General features: G+C 42.2%; 1 protein-coding gene across 3 annotated transcripts in view; it reads right to left on the reverse strand.

Annotated features, from left to right (window-relative positions):
- Nucleotides 1-24,318, reverse strand: part of LOC310763573 (cholesterol 24-hydroxylase-like) — a 49,083-nt gene that overhangs the window by 18,498 nt on the left and 6,267 nt on the right. For 2 of the 3 annotated variants that reach the window (XR_014548665.1, XM_083616084.1), the window contains exons 4-14: nt 14,197-14,270; nt 12,651-12,737; nt 11,800-11,938; nt 11,006-11,116; nt 10,394-10,550; nt 8,726-8,788; nt 7,841-7,913; nt 6,645-6,729; nt 4,198-4,308; nt 2,711-2,799; nt 1,105-1,171 (exon numbers count right to left, since the gene is read on the reverse strand). Coding sequence is in view for 2 of the 3 variants with exons in the window: in XM_083616084.1 (XP_083472210.1) it covers nt 1,105-1,171; nt 2,711-2,799; nt 4,198-4,308; nt 6,645-6,729; nt 7,841-7,913; nt 8,726-8,788; nt 10,394-10,550; nt 11,006-11,116; nt 11,800-11,938; nt 12,651-12,737; nt 14,197-14,270 (1,056 nt within the window). In the remaining variant the exon portion in view is untranslated. The remainder of the gene's footprint in view (nt 1-1,104; nt 1,172-2,710; nt 2,800-4,197; nt 4,309-6,644; nt 6,730-7,840; nt 7,914-8,725; nt 8,789-10,393; nt 10,551-11,005; nt 11,117-11,799; nt 11,939-12,650; nt 12,738-14,196; nt 14,271-24,318) is intronic. The other variant, XM_083616085.1, reaches the window with a different exon arrangement.

Consider the following 24,318-nt stretch of genomic DNA (forward strand, 5'->3'; position numbering starts at 1 on the left):
AACTATGGTTGATCTTAACTATGGGTTGTTGAAAGAAGCCAGCTGTCAGGTGTGCGTGCAGGAGCCAGGCCCTGTGACCAGGACTGGAGCCTTCCTAAGTGTTCTGAAGAAGCACAGGTGAGGCCGATTGATAACTCACAGCTCCTGGTGGCAAGAGCCGGGAAGGGATATAAGGCCAGCATTTCCCTTCAGCTCTTTGCCACAGCAACATGTTCCCTGCCTTGCTGCGTTTGGTTCCTTGACTCCTTTCTCCATGGACCCATGCCTTCGTGACTCCTTGCTTCCTGACCCTCGGACCCTTGGCTTCTGGACTCCTGGCTTCTGGACTCCCGTTCCTGCTCCCACCCCGCCATCTTGCCCCCGGTCCTGACGTCCCCAGCCGGGACTTCGATTGCCCATGAACCGGACCATGACACCAGCTTCCGAAACCATGGCTTTGGCCATGCTGGATCGTATTGATGGGAGTCGAAGTCCAACGACACCGGGGGTGGGGTGGGGTGGGCTACAGGTTCTTCATCTTTGCTTTATAAAATGCTGCTTCTTCAACTTAAAAATTTGAGGCATCCTTGAGATCGCCACTGGGTCTCCCATCTTATTACTCCACTAATACCTTAACTCAGCTTCCACTCCTGCCTGCAGCAGTAAGTAAAAAGGTAAAGGGACCCCTGACCATTTAGGTCCAGTCGTGACCGACTCTGGGGTTGCGGTGCTTATCTCGCTTTATTGGCCAAGGGAGCCGGCGTACAGCTTCCGGGTCATGTGGCCAGCATGACTAAGCCGCTTCTGGTGAACCAGAGCAGCGCACGGAAACGCCATTTACCTTCCCGCCGGAGCGGTACCTATTTATCTACTTGCACTTTGACGTGCTTTCGAACTGCTACATTGGCAGGAGCAGGGACCGAGGAATGGGAGCTCACCCCATCACGGGGATTTGAATCGCCGACCTTCTGATCGGCAAGTCCTAGGCTCTGTGGTTTAACCCACAGCGCCACCCACCTCCCGCAGCAGTAAGTAGGACTCCATAAAAGCAGAAGAGATGGGGATGCAATTCAAACAAAGGGACCTATCTTCTGCATCACTTGACCAGCGGACTGCTTTACTTACCAGTGCAAATATCTGCCCAATACAGGAACGAGGTCCCAGGGAAAATGGGAAATAGCAAAAGGACGGCCTAAACCATCACCAAAACAAGACAGACAAGAATAAGATGGTTTTGAAAACACCAGAAAGGCTTCCTTCTAAGCAACAGCATAGATTATAGCTGCTAATGAACATAGGAACACAGTAAGATGCTTTATACAGAGTCAGATATTGGTTCATCTAGCTCAATATTGTCTACACTAGCTGACAGCAGGTCTTCAGGGGTTCAGGCAGGGAGTATTTCCTAGCCCTACCTCGAAGTACTGAGGACTGAACCTGGGACCTTGCTTTATGACTGAACCTTCCCATTTAGGTGTTGTATTTAATAGCAGGTTGACAATAGTCATAGTCACTTCCTGATCTCTGCTTACGCCCAAAAAAGCTCTGTCGATTAATTTCTACAGATCAAGCTGCTGTTAAAAAGCACAGAAAGAAGCCAAGCCTGTTTTTATCCCTGGTCACATAGCAACCCTAAATAACTGAAATAATTTTGTGAATGTTGCCATTTACTGGAAACTCTTAAGTTTTTATCACAAGTAAGGGAAAAGGTCTAAAAAGTCCGACACGTGGCAGAAAATTTTGTAGTCTGGTGGTACAGACGCAGGAGAATTTGATGTTTGCTTATTCGTTCCACGTGCCAAATGGAAATCAATCCAGCAAATACAATCAATATTCACGTTGCTGTTGTTTTCCGTCTGCAAGTGGTATGCAATCGATTATGATTGGTTCTCTGTGTGCATTGCATTTCCTTTGCACCAAAATGAATGGGATGGAATAACGTAATTAACAACGTGAAATCCCACCGCAGCAGACAGCGAGGTGAATAATGTAAGTTTTTTAATCACATGACAAACTGCAGCAGACTGGAGACAGCACTGCACACAACTGTGGCGATCACACAGGGTCCCCAGACGTTTAACGGTCTCTTGATCCCTGTGCCACCACTGTGCTCGCTTCCCCGCTGCCACCAGCTGAGTCCAGACAGTTGTTAAACTTGAACCAAATAAACATGTTTATTTTATAAACATTAACAAGTTTATGGTTTCTCAGAAAATAATCCTGTCAGTATCTTAACTTTAGTTTCTGTACTGGCCTATACCTTCCTAATACCTTATGACTGATTATATCAACTGTTTGACTGACTCCTCTTAACAAATTCTCTCACTCTCTCACATCAGACTAGCCCAGCCCACAGACTTAACCTCTCCATCTCTTCTCTAACTCCAGACTGACTTCTCAACCACCCTAACTCTAACTCCTAACTCCTCCCCTTGGGTTCCCATTGGTTAGTCATTTTACACTTAGTTAACCCTTTCCTTCTGAACCCAGTATGATGTCACACACCTAGGCGGGCAAACTGCCACAACAATGAAGATGGGTTGCAATAGAAATGGATGCCTTCTTACACCCCGACCCGGCAGACACTTCCAATACCTGTCCTAATGTCGTGTTTGGCGTTCAAAAAATTCTGATATTTTCTTCAAGCCGTCTGAAAATCGTAAGAATTAGCAGTGTGTCTCCATGACAGTCACCACGTATTTTTGTTAGAAGAAATAACAAAGGGACTCACCTTGGCTGGTCTTTGCTAAATCGCTCAGGATCAAAGACGAGCGCATCCTTGAAAAACCTTTCCATACGTCCCATGACATAGGTGCTGAACTGCCAAGGAAACAGAGCAGTTTACATTTGTATATATGATTCTTCAAAAACATTGGTTGTTCAAAGTTAGAGGCAAATGCATACAGTATTTTAATCAAGTCCTGGTTCCTTTCCCCGATTAGTCCTTCATAGAACATGCATCACCCGATTCTTAAAGGGCTCGAGGCAACTTACAGTAACTGTGAGCAAAGAAATATTAAAAGCATTTAATAATAACTATAAGTGATCACACTGAACACCCCCACTAAGTACACATTTCCTAGCATACAATGATCAGTTAGCGCCCCCCCTGCTTTTTAATATTTCATTGCTTCATTATAGCTTAACATCATTTTGTTAAAGTATTGCGTTATTTTAGACATTAAAAGCTGCTTTGAGTGGAAAATTTGCCTGGTAAAGTGGGGTACAAAACCAATCATTCTGTGATTAAAAGAAGAAGAATAATTCTGCAACAATCCAAAAACCCAATACTGCAACCTGTATCAATTATGAAATGAACATTGTAATCCTATATGCCATATGTAATCTCCTCTACTTGACAGGGTAGGCATGTATAGGATTGCGAGGTAAGTTAATTTGCATGTCACCCTGCATTTCACATAATTTACAGCTTGCACAATTTAATTCAGCTTCTGCTAGTCATTCTAAGGAGGAGATTTGCATAACTTTTTAAAAAAAACTTAGTCATGCATGGTAGACTGGTTTTTGGGTGTAAAAATGATGTCAGTGGGGGGAGCAGTGGAAACAGCTCCAAAAGCTTAAAATCACTCGGGGGGGGAGGTTTCCCCCCCCCAAAAAAGCTAAACAACTTTGTGGGTGTCAGGAATTTTACTTTTAGAAATATGGCAACCCTAATGCATGGCCCTATTCAGCCATTACTACTATTCATTACAGAGAGATGTAATCCCAGAGAGATGCAAGGAACCAAGAAATTACTCAGTACAGTCTTTGAGATATTACTATGTTTCTTGCCTAGGTTTGCCACAGTAAGGATAATAAACAACAACAACTTATTTATACTCTGCCCATCTGGTTGGGTTTCCCCAGCCACTCTGGGCTGCTTCCAACAAAATATTAAAAATACAACAAAACACCAGACATTAAAAACTTCCCTAAACAGGGCTGGCTTCAGATGTCTTCTAAAAGTCAGATAGTTGTTTATTTCCTTGACATCTGATGGGAGGGCGTTCCACAGGGCGGGCGCCAATACTGAGAAGGCCCTCTCCCCATTCACCATCCCCACCACAAGCCATGAGCAGATTCTGCTGCTTTCTCATCCTCTTAGAGAATCAGAGCACATACATTGCCCTGGACATAAAAGTCTGTTGCATCAGGGGAAGTTTGTTGTTGAATTCCAATGTGTTAGATAACAGCACATGGTGTTCAAACAAGACTCACCATTAAAGTGGTTTCTGCTGGAATTTTGATTCCTTCAATGACACATTCCTTTTCAGTCCAGCGGACAGTTCCTGGAGCTGGTGGATATAACCGCAGGGATTCTTTGAGAACCTAAGAGGGTAAAGGTAAAAAGAGCCATTTCTTTTCAACAACTAGCATGATTTGTTAAATGGAAGGGTTGGGTTTTCATCTGGAATTCTTCCCACAGAAAGTCAGTTCAGTCACAAGTTTATTGGGGCTACTTGAACTATTAACTTGTTCTCAGCCTTAATTCCCCTGTAAGTTTCCTACTTTGTATTTTTCTTGTGGAAGAGGGATAAAAAAAGAAATCTACAGCGCAAGGCTACACATGCCTACTCAGAAGTACGTCTCAATGAGCTGCTTTGCCAGCAATGGCAAACCATGGTTTAGTGTTACCAGAATTATCTCTCTGGGTTTGACTGCTTCCTCTTTTCTTCAAACACATCCATGAGCAGTTAAGAAAGTTTCACAAGATTAAACAGCACAGTCGTACCTCAGAAGTCAAACGAAATCCGTTCTGGAAGTCTCAACTTCCGAAATGTTTGGAAACCAAAGTGCGCCCTCTGATTGGCTGAAGGAAGCTCCTGCAGCCAATCGGAAGCCACGGAAGCCTTGTCAGATGTTCGGCTTCCAAAAGAATGTTCAAAAACCAGAAAACTCACTCCTGGGTTTTGATCATTCGGGAACCAAAACGTTCGAGAACTAGGCTGTTTGAAAACCAAGGTACGACTGTATTTAGAGGTCTGATGACACACTGAATTGTGGTTCATCTAAACCAGAAACGGAAGTTTCTGATGTTCTTGTTACCATACCAGAAGAGAGGGAAGGGAAAAGTGCAAGAACCCAGCGAGAAGCTAGGCTTGCTCTCTGAGTGCTGTGCTGTGGCCAAATGCAGCCCCTGTGTTCAGTGGGGTTGACTCCCAGATAAGCACTCATCAGGGATGCAAACCAAGATTGTTCATTTTGCAGACCCAGAAAAAGGGAGCCTCATCTACCTACATTGTTGTAGGAGTATCCTACTAGCAGCAATAGTTTGTTATCTAGTCCCCAGGAGAGACTGCGAGTTCTCCTAGCTCTTTAAAAACTGAAAATTAGAAGACAGGGCAAACACAGCAAAAACTGGCATGCTGTGCAAGGGAAAGGATTGCAGGGGGCCCCCCCAATAAAAACAATGTTCTCTGAGTGCTCAGAAAATGCAATGGTAACAGAATATAGAACAGGACAGTTTATAGAATTTGCAGTGGAACCTTGGTTCTCGAACAGCTTAGTTGATGAACCAATCGGCACTCAAACACCAAAAACCCGGAAGTAAATGTTCCGGTTTTCAAACGTTTTTTGGAAGCTGAACATCCGACATGGCCTCTGCTTGTGTGCAGGAAGCTCCTGCAGCCAATCAGAAGCCACGCCTTGGTTTTCAAATGTTTCGAGAGTCAAACGGACTTCCAGAATGGATTATGTTCATGGACTACACAGAATTAGATAAGCTAACAGGAAGGATCCGAAACCAGCGGGACCAGAGGTTCACCGAAGACTGGACTAAATTTATGGAGTATTTGAAAAATATTTGTGATGATCAAATTACGTTTGTAGGTTTACAAGAAGTTCTGTGAGGAGTAACTTAAGAAATATTGTAAAAATGGAAAGGGCGAGATGATTTGTTAAGAAATATAAAGGCAATATTAAGTTAAGAATTGCAGGAGAAGTGATTAGGACGGAGGATTATCAGAGGTGTTGAAGGAAGTCCAAATAAGAATATGTATGTAAGAATTTGTGTGGTATGTCTTTTAAAAAAAATTGTACATTAAAATTAATAAAAATACTTAAAAAAAACAAAAAACAGAATGGATTATGTTCAAGAAGCAAGGTACCACTGCCTAAAGGAAGCACAACCGAATAAGATCTGTGCACAAGAAATGAGTAACAGAGGCATATTTATTCCACCATGCCCGAACGAAAGGACCACATAGTAATGTGATGTAAGGAAGAGATAGTTAATGCAGTGCCCTCCCACCATCCCTAGCCACTGGCTGGTGACCTGTAATCCAAAGCATCTGGAGAGTACCATCTTGGCTGCTCCTGCACTAAGGGATTTTCTACTGGTACTAGTTGAACTTCCCTACTGCTATAGGGATGGACCAGGAAGAATTAGAGTCATTGCATATCCAGTGTTTGAACAGTTAAAAAGGTATCACAGTATCACACTTATTCTTCTGGAGGCTGATGCAGCAGATAAGATTTCTCTGCACAATGAGAATTCCTTATGAGAAACTGAGAATTATTTTTTTCTCACAGTGTTAATATTACAGCTAAAGGGCTTTGAGATATTCTTTGCTCTAAAATGAGGCCTCAAGTTTCATCTTAAAACCAATGTCTTACTCTTAATGGCTGGGCAACTAGGATCTTTTCAGAGCATTCTCCAAGTGTACCTGTGATAAGTATTTAAGCTCTGCGAGATTTTCATAGGCAACATCTCTCTTCACCCCAACGACCTCGTCCACTTCAGCCTGAAGTCTTAAGAAGGAAATGCAGGAGAAATTTTACTCAAATGTCCGTGGATTGTTTATTATGCTAAAAGGCAGACATCTACCTTTGAAAGTATCCGCATTTACCATATTTTTCGCTCCATAAGACACACCAGACCATAAGACGCACCTAGTTTTTGGAGGAGGAAAACAAGAAAAAAAATATTCTGAATCCCAGAACAGCCTTCATCCCGCTGCCCTGAAGAGGCTTCGCACAGCTAAGCCAAAAGCTAGAACAGCAAGAGGGATCGCTGCACAGCGATCCCTCTTGCTGTTCTGGCTTCTGGGATAGCTGCACAGCCTTCATTTGCTCCATAAGACGCACACACATTTCCTCTTACTTTTTAGGAGGGAAAAAGTGTGTCTTATAGAGCGAAAAATACGGTATCTTCCTAGGACTAAGCAGCACCATAATTCACTCACACAGTCAAAATGCATATTGGTTCGGTTCGTCCAGAGATAAGAAATAATTGCTCCCAAATCATAGCCAGTTTAGGTGCCCTGGGTGGTTACAATCCAGGACACAGTTCAACACATATAGAGAGAAGGGAGATGCAACCTGTATAATGGTTGGAGTGTTGGACTAAAACCTGGCAGACCAAGGTTCAAATCCTCACTCAGCTGTGAAGCTCACTAGGTGCTCATGGGCCAGTCACTCACTCTCAGCCTAGCCTACCTCACAGGGCTGTTGTGAAGATAAAATGGGGAGGAAGAGAACTCTGTGCACCACCTTGAGCTCCTTTTCCTTTCTCCAGTTTCTGGATACAGTGGTATCTCAGGTTAAGTACGTAATTCATTCCGGAGGTTCGTTCTTAACCTGAAGCACCACTTTAGCTAATGGCGCCTCCTGCTGCCGCCGCGCTGCCAGAGCATGATTTCTGTTCTTATCCTGAAGCAAAGTTCTTAACCCGAGGTATTATTTCTGGGTTAGTGGAGTCTGTAACCTGAAGTGTATGTAACCTGAGGTACCACTGTATAACATTAGACATACACAGAGTGCATAAAATAACTCAACGGACCATCAATGGGTAGGAGGGACCTGCTAAAAAATAGAAACACAAATAAAGGAAGAATAAAAGGGAATGGCGAACTTCACCCACTTCTTCAATATGTCAGGTTGCCGTCCCAGTTCCAATATGGTAAAAGACAACAAGTTGGCAGTGGTCTCGTGACCTGCAGGACAGGGAATCTAATTACTTTATTATTACAATCTATTAAATTTCTTGATGCTTTTGAACTATGGTGCTGGAGGAGACTCTTGAGAGTCCCATGGACTGCAAGAAGATCAAACGTATCCATTCTGAAGGAAATCAGCCCTGAGTGCTCACTGGAAGGACAGATCCTGAAGCTGAGGCTCCAATACTTTGGCCACCTCATGAGAAGAGAAGACTCCCTGGAAAAGACCTTGATGTTGGGAAAGATAGAGGGCACAAGGAGAAGGGGACGACAGAGGACGAGATGGTTGGACAGTGTTCTCGAAACTACAAACATGAGTCTGACCAAACTGCGGGAGGCAGTGGAAGACAGGAGGGCCTGGCGTGCTCTGGTCCATGGGGTCACGAAGAGTCGGACACGACTAAACAACTAAACAACAACAAATTAAATTTCTATACCATCTTTCATCTGAAGATCACAGGTTGGTTTACAACACAAAAATACATACCGTAATAACAAATAAAAACAATATCACCACTACCACTCAGTTTAAAAGGCCACAGATTGTTTAATTAGCCAAAGGCCTGGTTGAAGAGGGACATTTCCGCCTGGTGCCTGGAGATATATAATGAAGGCGCCAGTCGAACCTCCCTGGGAAGAGCACTCCACAAGCGGGGAGCCACCACAGAAAAGGCCTTGGTCTCATGTTGCCACCCTCCAGATCTCTCACATAGGAGGTCCATGAGGAAGGGCCTCAAATGATGATCGCAAGGTCTGGGTCAGTTCATAATTAAAGGATGGAAGGAAAAAAGGAATATAGATCTACCAACCTGCAATGAAGAAAGTGACGAAATTGTCCAGGAGAATTTCAGCATCGCAGTCCCCTTCCTCAGCTGTCAAGACAGGAAACCAAGAGTGAGGCTGACCTCCCTGCCCAAAAGGAAGCCTCCATGACAGATGGCCATCCAACCTCTGCTTAGAAACCCCCAAGGAGAGAGTCCACAACCTCCCAAGGGAGACTCTTCCACTGTCAAACAGCTCTTACTGTCAGAAAGCTCTTACTGTCCTAGTTGCCCTCCTCTGCACAAGTTCCAGCTTGTCATCATCCTTCTTAAATTGTGGCACCCAGAACTGGACACAGTATTCCAGGTGTGGTCTATCCAAGGCAGAATAGAGTGGTACTATTACTTCCCTTGATCTGGACTCTATACTTCTGTTGATGCAGCCTAAAATAGAATTCACTTTTTTTGCTGCTGCCTCACACTGTTGACTCATGTTCAGCTCATGGTCCATCAAGACCCCAAGATCCTTTCCATGTGTACTGCTAGTGAGCCAAGTGTTCTCCATCCTACATTTGGTCCTTTCAAATTCTATGATTCCTTCAAAAGGAGTCTCCAACCCACGCATCAGGGATGCGGGTGGCGCTGTGGGTTAAACCACAGAGCCTAGGACTTGCCGATCAGAAGGTCAGCGGTTTGAATCCCCACGACGGGGTGAGCTCCCGTTGCTCGGTCCCTGCTCCTGCCAACCTAACAGTTCGAAAGCACATCAAAGGGCAAGTAGATAAATAGGTACCGCTGCGGTGGGAAGGTAAACGGCATTTCCGTGTGCTGCTCTGGTTTGCCAGACGCATGACCCGGAAGCTGTACACCAGCTCCCTCGGCCAATAAAGCGAGATGAGCTCCGCAACCCCAGAGTCGGTCACAACTGGACCTAATGGTCAGGGGTCCCTTTACCTTTACCTTACCCACGCATCATACTCAATGTTGGGAGACTGTGGAACGAGAACTTAAAATTTACAGCGTGTACCATCTTAAAAGAAAATACAATGAAAATGATGTACCGACGGTACTTGACACCTGTGAAATTGGCAAAAATGTTTAGGATGAGTAGTAAATTATGCTGGAAGTGTAGAGATAAGGATGGTGACTTTTACCACATGTGGTGGTCATGTGAGAAAACAAAAGCATTTTGGGAAATGATTTACAATGAAGTGAAAAAGATGTTTAAATATACCTTTCCCAAAAAGCCAGAAGCTTTTTTGCTGGGCTTGATGGGAGAGGAAATTGAAAAAGTGGATCAAAGGTTATTTATGTTTGCCCAAAAATGGAAAGTACAAGATTTGCCATTCATGGAGGAGTGGCAGACGAAGATGTTGGAATATGCGGAACTAGCAAAACTGACCTGCAGGATCCAAAACCAGGAGGAAGCAAAATTCCAAAGAGATTGGAGTAAATTTATGGATTATATAAATAATAACTGTAGGAACCTGAAGACACTAGCAGGACTGAAATAAATCTTACGGCGTGGACTGGGAAAATAAGAAGAGACTGCGGGAAGTAGATTGAAAAAGGAAAACTGCTTCGAGGGAGCGAGGGAAGTCATGGCTCGGCAGAGCGGCAGATAAGAAAATGAGTGGACGATGGATGAAATTTATTGTATTTATTTGTGTAAACCAGAAAATTAATAAAAAGCATATTAAAAAAGGAGTCTCCTACCTGCACTCTTCAGTATCTGAGTCAGAATATCCAATGGAATCTCCTCCCCATTCTGGATGGCTTTGCGTCTCTGTTCAATACACTGGCTGCCAAAACGGCGCAGCAGTAGCAAGCTCTCCTGAACCTCTTTCACTTCTTTCCTGTACTTTGGCAGATACTGGACAGATAACAGATACTATCTTGAGGAGCAGAGCAGAGCAAAACCAAGAACATATTACTGGATGGCGTAGCTGTCAACAAAAGCCACCTGCTAAGACAGAAGATAGCTGTGGCCCATTGGCGGTTCATGATCCCTTAGACAAGCGTCCTTTCTGACTAGCAGGTGTTGAATGGTCCATTCCCACATATCAGAGATCGCTATGCAAAATCTACGCGGGTCCTACAGTTGTACAAGACAGTCTGGAAACAGGTAGGAAGAACAGGGCAAGCCCAAGCAAAAATGTTCAAGGCATATCTAGTGGCGCAGGAATGCTGGGGTGCAAAAGAACTAAGTTATAACATCACTTGCCAGTTTCCCAAAAGGATTTGTCCAAGACTCTTGGAATAAGCTTGACAAGCAATAATGTATGCTTCAGAGAGGGTCAGAGTTCCACGAGAAATGCCTGCACTGACCTTAAATGATGGATTGCGTGACTGACCCAGTCCTTTCATGATCATGGACATCGCATGCGGAAAAGGCGTGCTCTCATCATGCAGGGTGTTCAGTTCAAGGTCAAAGGCTACCTGATAATGTGAAGAAAGGGGATCTAAAACATCTTTGCATTCTGCCATCCTCCTTTGCAATTCAAGCTTGATCTCTGTTTCAGGATGAGAACAGAAATCGTGCTCCAGCGGCGCAGCGGCAGCAGGAGGCCTCATTAGCTAAAGTGGTGCTTCAGGTTAAGAACAGTTTCAGGTTAAGTACGGACCTCCGGAACGAATTAAGTACTTAACCCGAGGTACCACTGTATTTACTTAACATATATATAGCCTGCCTTTCACCTGAAGGTCCTGGCACAGAAATATACAAAAATGAAACCAAAATTAAACCCTATTAAAGCCAGCCAACGTGAATTCCATACAATTAAAACAGCAGCAGCAATTAAAGAAATAGTTACAACACATTGTTATTATTCTGATGTCAGCTTTGCATGTCTTATGAAGCTGGGTGAAAGTTGAGCTGGTGAATTGCAGCATTCCTCTGGATACTTGGCAGAAATTATTTATTTGTGCTGTGGCTCTATTCAACAGACATGCAATGTAAGATTTCCTTTCCCTATGTGTTAGCCCAAAAGGGTGAGGGCTTCCCAACACCCTTTTCTCCCATCTTAAACTTCTCCTTTGTGCTGCCCTTTGACTCAATTTGACTCAGAATGAGAGGCATCCCCTGCTCCTTAATGGAAACAGGAAATTCATCCGGCGAGTACCTTTGCAATGATGTCCAGCGTCACGCGTTTCAGCAGGCTCATCACATCCACTGCAGTTTCTCCATCGGCTTTTTCATCCAGCACCCTCATAAGCTCTTCTGTTTGCTCGTTAAAGGGCCCCATCAAGCCCATCAGGTAACTGTGAAATTAATAAAAGCAAGCAAAGGCAGGACTTTGCGGTCAAACTGGAAGCTGTCTAAGGTGTGGAAATGAATATAAGAGCTAACTGGATCAGGCCCATGGCCCATGCAGTACAGCATTCCGTTCTCACAGTGGCCAAGCAAGCAAGACCCAAGCACAAGGTGATTCTCGCCTTCTGTGGCTTCCAGCAAACCACAGAGAATTATTTCTGCCTCCAATATGGAGGTGAAACACAGCACAGCTACTTGGACTATAGCTTAGCATGAACGTGCTGGTTCTCAAGAGAGGAGATTGTGGCTACTTTGCTCCTCTACACATCTGGTCCTCCTGCTGCTGTGAGCTAAGCTGTGGTTTGTCTTAGTATATTGTCCAAACCCACATTCATGATTTGTCTTGTGCCAAACTGCAACCAAGGTTTGTCCTTGGGTTTTACACAGCCTATGGTTTGTCTGGAGGGAGACAAACCATGAAACCTGGTTCAGACAACCTGCTAACCCAAATCATGGATTAGCTCACAGCAGCAACAAGAGGAGAAGTAAAACATTCACGATTGCCTCTCCAGAAGCCTGCACATTCATACATTCATGCTGTTTTGGTTAGTGCTATCTGCAAATTGAGCCATAAGCTCATTTAGAGATAGGTGGTTAGGTTATTAACATGAACCGAAATGCGCAGCATCACTTAAGAAAAGACATTCAGTTAATATCTACTTGCGACTGAAGGCCGGGTCCATAATTTTCCGCTGCTTGTGCCAGTGGTCATAATCACGATCAGTCACCAAGCCATTTCCTAAAAATCTGAAAAACGATGGAGAATTTTTATTACTATTTCCGGACCAGTTTTGAAATCATGTTCTGAACCACTGTAATAATGGAATACTGAATGGTATAGTTTATGTAAAATATGCAGGGATTTAAGTTATGCAAAATGAACCATGGAAAGAGAAGAAGGGAAGCCCCTGATATTTTAAGATTGTTTAAATGAATATTCTAAAATGTAAAACAGAAAATTTCATTACAGGAGGGACAAAACCCAAAATGCATAATAAAAGCAAGCACAAAAACATAAAAATACCCCCCCAGTAACACATTTAAAAGGGTATTGGATGTTAATCAGCCCAAGACTGAGTTGAAGAAGAACTGACCTCTTCTCTGATTGACAGGGCTTCCAGAACTCCCTCCAGTGTCAGTTCCAGAAAGTGGCAATAGGATATTCTTGGGTCAATACCTTAGACTTTTGAGTTTATCTTGTCTTCTATGCTGCTCCAATATCTGTATGAAACCGCTTAGAAATGCCATCTGGCACTTGGGGGTCTGTTGTCACCAATTCATACGTTCGACACCTCGATCGCACAGCATTTCCTGCACTTTTTATTTATTTGTTTATTTTAAAAAATGTGTGTACTGCCCACTCATAGAAAATATCAAGGTGGTGAACAAAATAATCATTTAAAATGACAGGCTCATCTTGGGGGGGGGGGATGAGAGCTGAATAGACCTGTCCACATAAAGTAGGTCTCCCAAGAGTTAGCTGTAAGGATGACTGCCAAATCTCTGCTGTGAGGGTGGTCCATAGCCTGGGACTAAAAGGTAAAGGTAAAGGTACCCCTGACCATTAGGTCCAGTCGTGACCGACTCTGGGGTTGCGGCGCTCATCTCGCTTTATTGGCCGAGGGAGCCGGCGTACAGCTTCCGGGTCATGTGGCCAGCATGACTAAGCAGCTTCTGGAGAACCAAAGCAGCACATAGAAACGCCGTTTACCTTCCCGCCGGAGTGGTACCTATTTATCTACTTGCACTTTGACGTGCTTTTGAACTGCTAGGTTGGCAGGAGCAGGGACCAAGCAACGGGAGCTCACCCCGTCACGGGGATTCGAACCGCCAACCTTCTGATCGGCAAGTCCTAGGTTCTGTGGTTTAACCCACAGCGCCATCCACATCCTTTAGCCTGGGACTAGCAAAGCAAAATACTGAACTTCCAGCTGAAGCCAGTCAGCGCTCTGTTAAGATGGGGGGACAATGAACAGTGCTCCTCAGGATATTCTCAGTGACTGGGTTGGGATATAAGGGCTCAGGCGGTCCTTAAGGAATCCTGAACCCAAGTTATTCAGTGCTATCCATTTCTGCATATAACAGAGCCTGAAGAAATTCACCTGCTTGGTGGCATTAAAGATCACAACCTTTTTCTGAATCAATGGAATTTTCTCATCCCACACGCCACATACCAGTACATCTTAGCTAAGTACATCTTACCTACCGTACACCGAATAAATTAAAAAGACGTCCATATGAAACTGGATCCTTTGGGTATTGTGGTAACATCAGGAACTCCTAAAATTAAATCATTTTGTCAGTCCGTATTCACATATACCGTATTTTTCCATGTATAACACAATCCCCATGTATAAGATGCCCCCTATTTTTGGGGACTCAAAATTAAGAATATGCACTATCCATGTATAAGATGACCCCTTATTTTAAACTTCAAAAATTTAGGAAAAAATATAGTCTTATGCAGGAAAAATATGGTAATTCATGTGGTCACAATGAATACCCTCCTCTAAAATTGTGAAGAGGGAATAAGATATATAGGGCTTCCTCCATCCCACCAGTGTTTAGAGTGTGGGATTTGGGGTATTTAAATTTGGGGTGGGCTGGGAGGTCTTCACCTTTCTGCCTTGAGAGGGTTCAATGTGCTCACCCAATAAGTGGTGTCAGAGTATTTCCCCAAAAAAGTTTTAAATGCCTTTTTGTAAGACACATTCTGTAGGTCCGCGGAGAATCAACAAATGCTGATTCAGAGAAACCTCAGATATGTATAACTGGGTGTGGGGGAAATTGTGGAAAGTTGATATAAAATTCACAGATTGCATACTATTAAGAGAGAATTACATGAAAATGATGTATAGATGGTATGTCACACCAGTAAAAATGGCAAAGATGTTTAGGAAAGAAAATAACAGATGTTGGAGATGTAAAGAAAAGGAAGGAACATTTTATCATATGTGGTGGGAATGCAAAAACATTGAAATATTGGGAAATGATCTATAATGAAATTGAAAAAAATGTTTTAAATGAATTTTGTTAAACACCCTGAAGTCTTTTTGTTAGGTATCTCAAATCAAGAGCTACCAAAAGAAAAATGGACATTATTTATGTATGCTACAACAGCGGCAAGAATCTTGATTGCACAATATTGGAAGACGGAAGAAATACCATCAAAGGAACAATGGCAAGAAAAGCTGATGAACTACGCAGAATTGGCTAAGCTAACAGATAAACTACGAGAGAAGGACAAAAAGGACTTCAAAAGAGTCTGGGAACCATTTACAGTTTATCTGCAGAAACAACAGAACGGACTGGATTCACTGGCAGGATTTGAATAAACTTTCACAATTTCACTTGAGTAACAGATATTTCAAGGAAATGATAAGGGGTTTTATTTTTGTGTAGGAAAATCAGGATACAATAAATAAAACTAAATAACTCAGCAGAGGGGGAGTTGAGAGAAGTCCAGAGGAAGGGAGGGAGAATAATTGTAAATAACATGATGAATGAGATTTGTATCGTTATTTGTTATAAAATTCAAAAAATATTCCAAAAAAGAAGAAGATATGTTTAACTGGGTGTGAGGCTGGCACTCAGACAAGATGGACTTAGCAGGGAAGTTTGTTATTAGAACGTCAAAGGGAAACCTACAGTTTACCCAGTAGTGGGTCCACTGTACAGGCAAAAACGTACCTCTTTAACCAGGCCTTTGTCTGACTGACATTCTTTTTTTTTTTTTTTTTTTTTAAATAATATTTATTGAAGTTTCCAAAATACAGAAAGAGAAGGAAAGAAATTATGAAGATACATTCAGAACCTTATTTTCAAACATCCACTTTCTGGGACTCCCCCCTTCCCCCACCCCTACCGTATTCCCCTTTCATATTGTTGTTTCCACAAGTTCTGTTTCTGATTTAAAGCACAATTTATATACCCCATTGTTCAAATTTAAATTTATACAAACCTTATGCAACACCCTTGATAAAAAAAAGCAAAAGATCTCTCCCCATAGCCCGCCCCCTTTTCTTTCCACAATGTCCCCCTTTTTTCCCATTAAAGTAAAAGCACACAGAATAAAAGTATAAAAAAATAAGAAATATATTAGAGAAAAAAAAAAAACCAATTCAGAAAATAGTTGCAAGCCTTTGGATTCTAATTCTCCCTCCCCTTCCCCGGTTTAATTTCCCTTATCCTCCAATCTATGTTTCCAGCCTGGAAGTCTTAAGTCCATCAATCCCATTTTTCCCCCAACTCCTTGCAGAATTATTTCCCATTTTTAGGATTACTTTTTAAAAATTAATTCCTAAATCTTTAAAAATGTCAAATTATAAAATTCCCCCCATTGTTCTTTCAAGGTTATAGTCCAGCTTCCTCTTGTTCCGCTGCTAAAACTTTCTTATTCAGAAGTTTAGTAACTCTACATGGGTTGTTGTTATTCAGGAACAAAAACTTGCGTTCAGTCCCTTCCTTCTTCAGTAAAGTATTCTGTTGTCTCCTTTTAGTCTAAACACCCTGTAGACGAGATTCAGTTTCAGTTTTGCAGCTTTCCCAGGAGATAACCAGTTCTGTGAAATTCCGAAGTGTTGTATTTTTCCCGGCTTACGCCCATCTTTGTAATGTCCCGAAGCTCCTCTAGGGGGGTTGTTGTGACTTTGTTTCCAAAAATCCGATTGTTCTCCGTATTTTCGCCATTTTGTATTCAAGTCTTAACAAATTATATCAAGTTGTAACAAATTTGACCAGCCAGGTCCTTGTAATAAAATCCTCTTTAAAATTCCGACTTTGACAGCTACTTTGACAGCTGTCAAAATCACCGGCTCTTTTCACCAGGCTCACTCCTCAATCGCCCCGGTTCCCAGGGAGGGGGGTGCATTTTCCTTCTCCTTCAATTCTTCCTCCAGCACAATTCTTGTACTTTCCCATCATGGAATTCTTGATTTTAGCAAAGATACCGTTCTTTTTGGGCCTTGGCTTCCCAATCCTTGTTTTAAAATGTCTACAATAGGGAGGGGGACTGACTTCCTTTTTAGATCCCCCCCCGCTCGTCTCAAATCCAAAAAATTTTTCTTCTTTTAAACCCGATTTCCAATTTACTCACGGGTTGTTGTTAAAAGTCCAAATTCTCAATGGAAGAAGTCAGCGCTCTCCGCCGGATGGCATGCGGCTTCGCTCGGCAGGGATGGCAGAGGACTCAAAGCACCACGCTTCTCCCCGGCACCCGATCCGTAGCCTTTAAAAAGGCTCCTTCACGAGTCGGGAGGGCGCTAGCGGTGCTAGCCGAGTCTCCAAGTCCACGGCCCCCGTGGCCGTGGTTTCTAAGGGTCCCCGCATCGCCGGTGCGGTAAAACCCAGCCCCTGCCGAGCCGGCTCCCTCCGGAGCTCGGAGGGAGTCCGCCATTCGGCGATGGCGCCAACCCGGAAGTCCTTGTCTGACTGACATTCAATGCCCTTTTAAAATGTGGGGTTGGGGGGATTATTGGGTTGCTCTTGTTTTTATTTTGATGATGTATTGCAGGCATAGGCAAACTCTGGCCCTCCAGATGTTTGGGACTACAATTCCCATCATCCCATAAATAAATTATTATTATTATTAATTATTATCTCTGACCACTGGTCCTGTTAGCTAGGGATGATGGGAATTGTAGTCCCAAACATCTGGAGGACCAGAGTTTGTCCATGCCTGAAATATTGTGTTTTTATATCGTGATTTTATCCTGTGAACCTCCCTGAGACCTGTGGGTATATGGCAGGATACAAATTTAATTATTATTAATAATAATAATTCTAAACATGTTTAATTGGTATTGAACTCAGGGAACTTTACTTCCAAAAAAGTGCACTGAGGAGCACAGCAATCACCGAGTAAAAATTTATGATTGCTTTTCATGGCAAATTTGAAAGCACCACAAGGCAATTCCTGTGAATTGAACTTTTTGTTATCGGTCTATTTATGAACGCAGGCTCTCTGAATGCATTATATCCCTCATATCCATCTCCTTCCATTTCCTTAGTAATTCTAATTCCTTTTTTTTTTTTTTTTATAATATATTTATTAAAGTTTTCAAATAAAGCATATATTAGATAAGCACTTATCATTGTCCATTTAACATCTCTCAATTGTTACATGGGACTCCCCCACACCTCCCGCATACACTTACATCATTATTAAATTAGTTTCAAACAAATTATCATTTAATTCATCTTAATTAATAATCTTAATTTGGTTTGACATATAATTCAACCTTAAATCTAATTTAATGGTAGACAATTGTCTGCACTGGCATCCAATTCAGCACTCAGCCAAATTACAATATTTTTGTAAATAAATCTTAAATTTCCTCCAGTCTTCTTCCATCCTTTCTTCTCCCTGGTCTCGAATTCTGCCGGTCATCTCGGCTAGTTGCATATAGTCCATCAGTTGCATCTGCCATTCTTCCACAGTGGGTAGCTCCTGAGTTTTCCAATTCTTGGCAATTAATATTCTTGCTGCTGTTGTTGCGTACAAAAAGAATGTTCTGTCCTCTTTTAACACACTCTGGCCGACAATACCCAGGAGAAAGGCCTCTGATTTCTTAGTGAAGGTGTATTTAAACACCTTTTTTAATTCATTATATATCTTCTCCCAAAAGGCCTTCACTCTAGGGCAGGTCCACCAGAGGTGAAAAAATGTTCCTTCATTTTCCTTACATTTCCAACATTTGCTATCAGACGAATGGTATATTTTAGCCAGTTTAACAGGGGTCATGTACCATCTATACATCATTTTCATCACATTTTCCTTCAACGCATTACATGCAGTGAAGTTCAGCCCAGAGGTCCACAACCTTTCCCAATCTTCAAACATAATATTATACCCAATATCCTGCGCCCATTTTATCATTGTTGATTTTACCATTTCGTCATGTGTGTTCCATTTCAGCAGCAAGTTATACATTCTTGAAAGTACCTTAGTCTTAGGTTCTAACAGTTCAGTTTCTAACTTTGACTTTTCCACTTGGAATCCTAACTTTTTGTCATTTTTAAACACTTCTTTAATCTGAGCATAGTGTAACCAGTCTCGCACTTTGTCTCTCATCTTTTCTAAACTCTGCAATTTCCAGTTGTCACCATCCTTTTCTATTATCTCCCAATATTTTGGCCAGTTGGCCTCCATATTGGCTCTTTTCCGAGCCTTAGCCTCCAGGGGTGACAGCCACCTCGGAGTTTTATTCTCCAGTAAGTCTTTATATTTTGTCCAGACATTAAAGACTGATTTTCTGACAATATGGTTCTTGAAGGCCTTATTTATCTTAGCTTTGTCATACCATAAATATGCATGCCATCCAAACGCATTATTAAAACCTTCCAAATCCAAGACATCCGTATCTTCAAGAAGTAACCAATCTTTTAACCAGCAGAAAGCTGCAGCTTCATAATACAACTTTAAATCTGGCAGGGCAAAGCCCCCTCTTTCTTTCGCATCTGTTAATATTTTAAATTTGATTCTGGGCTTTTTGCCCTGCCAGACAAATTTAGAAATATCTTTCTGCCACTTCCGGAAGCACTCTGTCTTGTCTACAATCTGCAGTGTCTGAAACAAAAATAACATTTTTGGCAATACATTCATCTTGATGGCAGCTATTCGGCCTAACAAAGAAAGTTTTAGTCTTGACCAACTATCCAAGTCTCTCTTAATCTCTGACCAACATTTTTCATAATTATCTTTAAATAAACTCAGATTTTTTGCTGTTATATTTACCCCTAGGTATTTAACTTTTTTAACCACATTTAGTTCTGTCTCTTTCTGAAGCTGTTCCAACTCAATATCTGTCACGTTTTTCCCCAAAACTTTAGTTTTTTGCTTATTTAACTTAAATCCTGCCACTCGACCAAAGTTTTGAATCAGTTGTAGTACTCTTTTCAAACTAGACTCCGGCTCCTGTAATGTCAGAACTAGGTCATCTGCAAAAGCTTTAAGTTTATATTGTTTCGCTCCGACCTGAATCCCTTCCACCAACCGGTCCCCCCTAATCATATTCAGGAGCACTTCCAGAACCGAAATAAACAGTAATGGGGAAATCGGGCAGCCTTGTCGTGTACCTTTTTCAATTTTAAACTCTTCTGTAACCACATTGTTAACTATCAGTTTAGCCTTTTGTTCTGAATATATTGCCTCAATCCCGTTCTCAAACCCCCGTCCCACTCCCATTTCTTTTAAATTCCCCTTCATAAATTTCCAAGAAATGTTGTCAAAGGCTTTCTCCGCGTCTATAAAAATTAAAACTGCTTTAGTGTTTATGTTTGTTTGTAAAAGTTCCAATATGTCTATGATGTTCCTTGTGTTAGTAAACATATGTCTGCCCGGGAGAAAGCCTGCCTGGTCTTTATGGATTATCTCACTTAAAACTTTCTTAAATCTTCGTGCCAAAACATCTGCAAATATTTTGTAATCCACATTTAAAAGGGAGATGGGACGGTAATTCTTAAGTTGTGTCTTTTCAGTTTCTGACTTTGGAATCAATGTGATAAATGCTTCTTTCCACGATTCAGGCGCCTTCTTCCCCTCCATTATTTCATTACTGACCTCCAACAAAGGTTGTATCAAATAATCCTTCAATGTCTTGTAGTAGTTAGAGGTCAGTCCATCTGGCCCTGGTGATTTGCCCTGTTTCAGACTCAGGATGGCCTGTTCAATCTCTTGTCGTGTTATTTTGCCATTTAAAATTGTTCTATTTTCTTCTGACAGCTTTGCTAATCCATTTCTCTCCAAAAATTGTGTAATCTCTATTTCATCTTGTGGCCCTTGAGTATATAACTTTTTAAAATACCTCTGGAAGCACTTTCTAATCTCTCCCGGGTTCTGAATGTTCCTTCCTTCAACCTCTAAGTTTGTTACTGTATTTAATCTTTGTCTCCTTTTCAACTGCCAAGCTAGCAGTTTCCCACATTTATTTGCCGATTCAAAAGTTTTTTGTTTCATTGTTTTAATCTTCCATTCTATTTCCTGATTTATCAGCTTAGAATATTGCGCCTGATAAAGTTTAATTTCTCTCAGAATCGGTTGGGACTTCGGGTTAGATCTTAACTTCTTCTCCAACTCTTTGATACTTTCCAGAATTTTATCTTTCTTTTCATTTTGCAGTCTTTTCTTTAAGGAATTCTGTTGAATCAAGAACCCTCTCATCACAGCTTTACTTGCATCCCAGATAGTTCTTTTTTCCACCGTAGTGTTCAAATTAATCTCAAAATAGTCCTTTAAGGTTTTTTGGGCCTTCTTTACAATTATTTGATCTCTAAACAGGCCATCATTCATCTTCCATCTAAAGGAGCCGATTGGGATCAATGTCATATCCATTCTCAAGGCGTTATGGTCGGAGCATGTTTTGGGGCAGATTTCCACCTTCCTCACCTTAGGTGCCAGACTTCTAGTTATCCATATTTGGTCGATTCGTGTCCAAGTCAGTTGAGCTTCAGAAAAGAATGTTCCTTCTCTTCCCAGGGGGTTTCTAACTCTCCAGATGTCAACCCAGTCCATATTGTCAGTCATTTCAAAAAAGGTCTTAGGTAGTCTTCCCTCTTTAGTAATGTTCTGGTTCTGTGACTTATCCATATTTGTTGATACGACCCCGTTCATATCCCCCATCATGATGACGTTGTTGTAATCCAGATAATCCAGCATGATCTCGTGCAACTTCTTATAAAAATCCGATTTTCCTTCATTTGGAGCATAAATTCCTAATATCAAAATTTTTTCTCCTTGATACTGTACTTCTATTGCGAGGATTCTTCCACTTTCATCTTTAAAGAGAAATTTTGGTGAAAGGCTCTCTTTTGCATAGATCACTACACCTCTCTTTTTAACTGTATCCGATGATATAAATTCTTGACCAAGCCTTTTATTTATTAACACCTTTCTATGGAGCCTAATCACATGTGTTTCTTGTAAGCATATAATGTCCAATTGTTCCTTTTTTAGAATATGAAAAATTTTAGACCTTTTTTCGGGACTGTTACAGCCATTTATGTTCCAACTCAAAAGCTGCAGAGACATCCTGGATAGATCTGGTTATTCTTTCTGGGGTGGTACCTTGTTCTCCGGTCCTTGAGGATCCGAGGGGGCGGGCTCCCCTGGAAGTTCTGGCACTGGCAATCCAAGTCCTTTGTGGAGGTCTTCTCCGTGTGCTCCCAAAAACTTGTCTCTATCTTCCACTGTTTTGATTTTGATCTTTCTCCCTCTGTAGGTAAAGGATAATCCTTGTGGAAACTCCCACCTGAAGATAATTGCGTTGCTTCTCAACAGTCTTGCCAATTCCGTGTAGTTAGATCTAAGGTCCAGCAACTGCTTAGGAATGTCCTTGTAGATTTCAATTCTCTTGCCCAAAATGTCTAGTGACTTTTCGTAGTGCAGGCCCAAAATCTTGTCCCTTTCCTCCTTTGATCTCAGTGTTATCAAACAATCTCTGGGCTTCTCTGTCCTTCTGACTCTGCCAAGCCTGAAAGCAGATACAATTTTAAAGTCTTTTTCCTCTAACTTCCAAAACTTGGCAAATTCCTTAGTTAGAAATTCAATAAAATTATCTTCTTCCACCTCTGGTATTGACCGTATCCTCAAGTTGGTCTCCCTGTTTCGCAGTTCTGTCATCAAAAAGTAAATCTGATGTTCTCCAACTTGTTTGCTGAGTGGTCTTACTTCTTTCTCAAGTTCTTCCAATCTTTGACTAGTATCTTCAGCCAGTTTACGATTTTCACCTACAGCCTCCTTTAATTCTCCAATAGACTGGGCATTCTGTGCAACTTGTCCAGTCAGCTTATTCAAGCTTTCTGTGTTCTGTTCAATTTTAGCTGTATGCAAATCAGCCTTCTTGTCCAGAGCCTCCAGTTTCTCCAAAATTTTCTCCAAGACAGAGCTACTTGTCCCTGAAGCCATATCTCCCAGGTGCAGCTCCTCTGTCTCACCCTCCCCTGCCTGTATTAGGGAGGCCGCCTCTATGTCTGGAGGCAAAGTGGAAGGCAAGGCCGGCACAGAAGATCTACGCTGTGAGGCTGCAGATAAAGTTAGAGTTGTTTGTTTAGTCCTTCCTCTTCTCCTTGCGCCACTCATTCCAAAGTTATCTGTAATCCAAGGTCAATCCAAATTGTTCCCATGAGAAAGCAGAGTCCCAGATGCAATAGTCAAACAGAGGCCGGGAAAGGGAAAGTAAAACAAAGTCACTGCTGTAAGTCCAAAATCCTCTAGAGGGAGCTTAATACGTCTTCAGGGAAAAGATCAAATCCAAGTTAAACTTATAAATTTAAATCCATGTCTATCGCCTCCACAATGTATTATTTTTAGCAGAGTAAAACTTAAAGCAAAACAGTGTTTCTTACAGTGCCTTGACTGCAACAGTTTCAAAGTATCCAGTTCCAACTCAGAATGTTTCAAAATCTGAATTCAATGTATCCAAAGTTGCAAACTGGTGCTCATCCAGGCAGCTCCAGCACCAGAGATTCTTATTTATTTTATAATCCACTGGTGCCACAGAAGAAGGATATCAGTGCACCCCGAATATAACCAGCAAAAGTCAATAGCTCAAAGTCTTTCACTCAGAAAACTGCTTTAACAGGGTGCCAGCATTTAGTTAACGCATAACTTTTTGTCTCCACTCCTCCTGCTCTTTGCTTAAAGTTCAGTATAGCGGGAGATGGGCTTCCTGCTTATCCTCACTCCGTTTTCAGCCAGATTTCAACTTTTTTTAAAAAAGTTTTAAAAGTTTCATAAAGTTCTCAAAAAGTTTCAGAAAGTTGACAAAAGTTTCAGAAAGTTTTCAATGTCCAAATTTACTCACGGGTTGTAGTTTCCAAAGTTCAGAAAAGTTGCAGGAAGAAAGGACAGCGCTGACCGGCAACAGCAATGCGGCTTCACTTCGCTGTTTGCGCAACGACCCACAGCGCCGCTACCCCCTCCGCGATCCGGAGCCCCTTACGGGGTCCCTTCAACGTTTTGGGGGCTGCTTCTGGCGCCCGCCGGGTCCCGAGACCACAGGCTTCTGCCACCTGTGGTTTTCCTGAATGGGTCTCCGCTTCGCCGTAGCGGACGACCCGTTTACAGCGGAGCTCCCTTCTCCTTACTCGGAGAAGGCAGCCATTACCGGTCGCGCCGCCTCCGGAAGCGTGTAATTCTAATTCCTGCACCCCTGCTATATTTAATCCAAATGTACGGATCTCTTCTACTGGGAAAACAAATGGTTTGAACCATAGGGATTAAATCAGAGATGCTGGGAAGTGTGTGATTCAGCAGTCTTCCTGAGCTACTTGTAATGTGGTGAAGTTGGAGGGTGGGGGTGGGGATAATTTAGTCCTCTAATAGACCACT

Source organism: Podarcis filfolensis (assembly GCF_964270895.1).
Source record: "Podarcis filfolensis genome assembly, chromosome: 1".
Taxonomy (NCBI): Eukaryota; Metazoa; Chordata; class Lepidosauria; order Squamata; family Lacertidae; genus Podarcis; species Podarcis filfolensis.